The sequence below is a fragment of the Rhagoletis pomonella genome, unplaced genomic scaffold, assembly GCF_013731165.1.
Source record: "Rhagoletis pomonella isolate Grant_MI unplaced genomic scaffold, Rhpom_1.0 Rhpom_scaffold_00005, whole genome shotgun sequence".
NCBI classification, from domain to species: Eukaryota; Metazoa; Arthropoda; class Insecta; order Diptera; family Tephritidae; genus Rhagoletis; species Rhagoletis pomonella.
The window spans coordinates 75,949,304-75,954,655 of record NW_023458559.1 but is presented as its reverse complement, the minus strand read 5'-3'; the positions used below and the strand labels follow the sequence as shown (position 1 = coordinate 75,954,655).

Below are 5,352 nucleotides of genomic sequence, written 5' to 3'. Positions count from 1 at the left end.
ACCGGTTTTTTCGGTTGACTAATCAAACAAGCGTTCTTCCCCAACGAAATATTTATTCAACGTGACGATGCGCACGAATTCTAGCGCATACTAATAGAAATGCAATCGAAAAAACCCACAAGCGACCTCATTTGAAATGGAACGGAACTGGGCAAACAAAAAGCTAACATTTTTCTGTCGCAATTTCAAAACTGTATTAATTTAATTTATGCTCTGTTCGGTGATTCATTTCCAAATGTAGAAACATTTGTGCATATAATTTTTGGTAAAACCAAAAAAAATTGCATTTGACGTCAGTGAATACGAAAAAAAAAAATATTTTAACTTTTTTGGTTGTTTACTATGGTGATCTCTCGTTTCTCCCTTACCTTATGTTTCGCTTGTTCTGCTCGCATTATTTGCAGCTGTAGTTGTTGGTCACAGAGCTGACGTCAAAGACTCGCGCCAGCCAAGTGATCAACGATAAGCACGCAAACAAGAATCGGTAAAACTGCAAAAAAAAAACAGTGGAGACATAATTTTAAAGCCAGCAGCGCAATTATTTTTCATAAAAAAATCAAAACAAAAAACATGCTATTTTAGTTGGCACTTATTTGCTGGAGAGCAAATGGTTTTTTTTAAATCGCAGTAGCAATGTTGGTTCATTAACATACAACAACAAATAGGTGCCGCTGTTCATATCTCTATGTTGTGTTTTTTCTTTCTTTCGATATTTTTAATGTTGTTTTATTTTCTTAATTAATTAATTAATTATTTGTTTTGTTTTTGTTAATCTACATCGGCTTTCGGCTTAGCGGCTAAACACAAACATTCCCCCCATGTAGCTGTGGTGAATAAAATACATACATATTTTTTGTGGCGACAGCGAGACGCCTGCAAGAGCTGAAGGTCGTTTGGCAAGTCTTGTGTTTTTGATAGTTTTTTTTTTAATGAATTCCGTAAAATATTTCATTGCGTATTTTTATAGCGCGCAGAGGTTGCCCATAAATTTCTAGTTTTTTTTTCTTGGACTTAATCCTCAATTTTGGTTAAAAAAACGTGGAATTAAAATTTTAATCAATTTTATATCAGGTAATTAAATTTTTTATTTTGGTTTTTAAATCTAAAAAAATTAGCTTAAACTTAGATTTACCCTTTTTAATATTTTCTGCTAATTGTTTAAATAAATATAATTTTAATTCTGTAGACTTAAATTTTAAAATTTTTTTTAGTTCTTTATCTTGATCAAAATCAATTTTTCGTTTCTACTTTGAAATTTTTACATCCACATAACGTTTTTTATTTTTTTTTATTATTTAATTAAAAAAAAAAAAAAAAAGAACACCCAAACCGGCAAACGTTTGTAGTGCTAAATAACCAAACGTTGTAAAATCTTCAAACTTTTTTGTGGTGTTCTTTTTTAATTTTTTGTTATTACATAATTTAAAAAACCATTTGTTCTATTGTAATTTTAAAATTGTAATACTCCTATCATTTTTTTGTTAAATTTTTTTCAATTTAACTTAAAAACAATTTAGTATTTTTTAATTTTAGCGTTTAATATTCTTTAATATTAGGAGAAATATTCTAAATCTGTTCAATAAAAAAATGTTGTAAATTGTTTTATCTCTGATTTAAACGACTTTTTGGAATTGTAAAAAAATTAATTCTTTTGTTGAAGGGAGTTTTAAAAGTTAACTTATTTTTTTAATTACTTTTTAAGAAACACTTTTTAGAAGACTTTTTAAATTTAGATTTTTTTTTTTTTTCAGTTTAACAATTAAATTTTGAAAACATTTTTTCAAAATTTATTTCTTTATTTTCTTTAGAGTGCTCTTTTAACTTTTTAAATTAAATCAGATTTTAATTATTTTTACTTAAGTATTCTTTTCCATAGAAATTTTTAAACTTGTTAAATTTTTTTCAATGTTTATCGAAAAAGTTGAAAACGTTTACTTATCATTTATCTGCATATTTTGAACAACTTTCCTATTTTTTTCAAAAATTACAACTTTTTTCCAGAAGTAAAACTATTATATTATATTTTATTATTATATATTTTTTTGTTAATTGCAAAAAAATGCTCTAGTTGCTAATTCATCATATAAAAACATTTTTTATAGACTTTTGTTTAATTCTTCAATATTTTGTATTTTTTTTTTTAACGAATTTTTTAAATTTTTAATTTTTGTTTTGTTTTGAATTCTTTCTTAAATAAGTACACTTTAAATTCCAATTTCTTCTTTCCTATTTAAAAAATGCAATTTAAACACTTTTTAATCTTTTTTAATTAAAAAATTAAACTTTTTTTATTACTTTTTCAACGTGCCTTCATTTTCAAGCCATGAAATTCATCGCATACTTTTTATGCTAATTCCGTTTTTTATGCTAAGTGCTCCAAAGAATTTCTTCCTTTATTTGCGTTCTGCCATTTTGGCAAACATACGTTTCGAGCTTTGTACGCATGCGCAAATTATAAATTTTTTTAAAAATAGCACTGAACTCACACGCCGCTACGGCGTATGTTAACACTTGGCAACGAGTCAGTCACGTTTTTAGTATTCTTGGATTTTATTTTTTGTAAAATTCAATTAACAGTGCTTTGTTTTTAGTAGTATTTTCGATTTAATGAGCGAAGTAGATTTTTTTTTTATTTGTCATATTTGCTTGCTGAGTTTTGTTAGCAATTAGGTAGGCAATACGGTTGCTTTTAATGACTAATCAAAACATTTAGCTGTCTGCTTTTAAGTTTTTTCTTACTTTTCTTGGACATTAAATTTATTTTTCGTTAGAGGATTTTATTTTTTTTATAGCACACTCTTTTGTCTTTTTAATAAATAAAAAAATTTTGTTCTTGCTTCAAGTATGAGTTTTTGTGGTTTACAATATTTTTCTTATTATATGCTTAATTTTTCCGCATATAGACAGTTTTTTTAATTATACATTTTTTAAGTAGCTTTTTAATTTTGTCCATTTCATTCAGTTTTTAATTGCTCTTTGTGATTCGTTATATTTTTTCCAATTCTGATTTTTCCACAAATGTTGCCAGTCGCAGAAACATTTCCATAAAAGGTATATCAACAAACATAACATCACTTTGGCAATAAATTTCGCACAATGCCCATAACAGTGAAGACATATTTTATACTAGACGATAGGATAATAAAATAAATTTATTCTATGGCATTAACTGACAATCTTAAGCCATTCCAGCCCCTTAAAAGCAAATGCTGGTGTGTTTTTATGGAAAACAAGTTCAAGTATCTTAAATCTTTTGTTAAAGCATGCAACAAGTTTAATGCTTCAAGATTCTCAAATAAAGAGAATTGTACGTCAAAAATGTTGCTGAGACCATTCTTAAAAGAGGAATAAAAATCTTATAATGGTAAAATTAATGAAGAATCTTAAATAGCAATTTTTTTAATGTTTTTTTCTTAAATTTTTTGTTATTTCATTTTTTTGTTCTGAATTTGAGGCGATAAAAATTGAAAACAAGTTTTGTTAGCCAGAAGTAATTTTCTGCCTTCACCTTCAAAATAGTGGCAACGTTTAAGCATACTAAAGTTCGTGCCTTAAGTCTTTTATTTAAGCAAAACAAAATCGTAAAATTTTAATAGAGCGATTATAATTAAGCTTAATAGTAGTTTTAATAGCAGTTTAACGCAATTTAAGTCATCAAATCGTAAAGAATTATTTAAGAGAAGCTCATGTTACAGAAACTAAAAAATCTTAAAGGAAAAGGCTATGAAAATTATAATCAAATTACTAAATATTAGCATAAACTCGATCAAATTCAGGAGTTTTCAACAGACACTAAACCTTTTGCAGTTTAGAAAACATCTGTACAGCTGTAGCATTTTTATTTCACAACAAAATTTTGTTGCCTAAAACAGCACACGTGTGCTGATGTTTAGCCATTAAAAAATTAACAATTAAATTTTCACACCAGCAAGTTCGCACCTAAAGTCTTTTGCCCGAACTATTCTAGGCAGAGTTGAAAAAGTTACAATATGTAGATACACAAACAATTTTTTTGTAACACCAAAGGAAGTACTTCCTGCTCAGATACTCAATAAACACATATATTTACATACATACATACTTGTATGTACCCTGCAAAAAATGGGACTAATCCGGGATGACTCCGGGAGCAATCGCAAAGGAGCATGCGACTAATACCACTTTTGATCTCTTTATATGGAATGAACTGATCGCTTTTGTTCGAGCATGTCCTATGAAGAGACTAATTGTTCACCTTTATACCCGAAAGGGTATAAAAAGCGACTAGTCACTTTTAAAAAATAAAAATAATAATTTGCGCCAGCTGAGATTCGAACCGGGTTGCTCAGTTTTATTAGGCGAATACTCTCTCTGTGTGCCAACGCCGCACATGAAATTTCATTGACTAAGTGCGTACATATCATTAAATCGTTAATAGTACCCGTTAGAGATGAGTTGGGGACTAATTGATCTCCAATTATACCCATAAGGGATGAGTCGAGACTAATTGATCTCCATTAGTACCCGTATGAGACTAGTTGCGACTAATTAATGCCTAATTGTACCCGATTGAGGGTAATCTCGGAATACTCTCTTTAGAGATTAGTCGCACAATTTTTTGCGGGGTATTGTCAGAAGCACACATGCACAAATAGTACTGGATATGCGCTGCGCCCAATGTCATATAGCTCAACAGCAGCAGAGACGACATGCAAAATTCGCACGCAAATACATTACACTTTTTTGATAAGTCTTTTCCGCTTTTTCCTTATTATAATTACTTCCTCGACGAGTGAGTGCCCGCTTGGCCGGCAACAAAAACAATAGCAGCAACAACAAAGACTGTTGAGAAACAGCAAAAGCCATTGAAGAACACAATAATAATAAATTACAAAGCAATCAATACTTACGCATATATACACTTACACACACACACACATATGTATATATTTACATATGTACACACACAATTTATGCATATTTATTGCATGAGTAATAAAACAATTTATTAACTTCCGCTTTCTTGCTCTCTCTCTCTCTTCTTTTCATGTTTCTTCCCACCCTTTAGCATATCGTGGCAAGTGCTTCGATAAGATCACCCGTCGTGCTATGCTACCCAACAAGGAGTACAAACCGAAGGGCATTTGTGCGGTTATGACATGCGACATCCTCGCACAAACAATCAACATTGAAACCTGCCCGTACGTGGAGATGCCCGGCTGTGAGGAGCTGCCTAGCGATCCCAAATGGTCGTTCCCCAAGTGTTGTCCGCAATTCAAGTGCACAGACTTCAAGACCGGCAAGGAGTTCATTGTGTCGGTGTAAAGGTCAGCAATGTCACAGCAGCTGCAACAACAAAATTAAAAACAAAAA

General features: G+C 30.2%; 1 protein-coding gene across 1 annotated transcript in view; it reads left to right on the top strand.

Moving 5' to 3' along the window:
* LOC118739603 overlaps positions 1-5,352 on the top strand; it is a 12,034-nt gene extending 6,682 nt beyond the window's left edge. Inside the window, exon 2 of the mRNA XM_036471030.1 lies at positions 5,048-5,352. Coding sequence (XP_036326923.1) covers positions 5,048-5,304 — 257 coding nt within the window. The 3' untranslated portion in view covers positions 5,305-5,352. The remainder of the gene's footprint in view (positions 1-5,047) is intronic.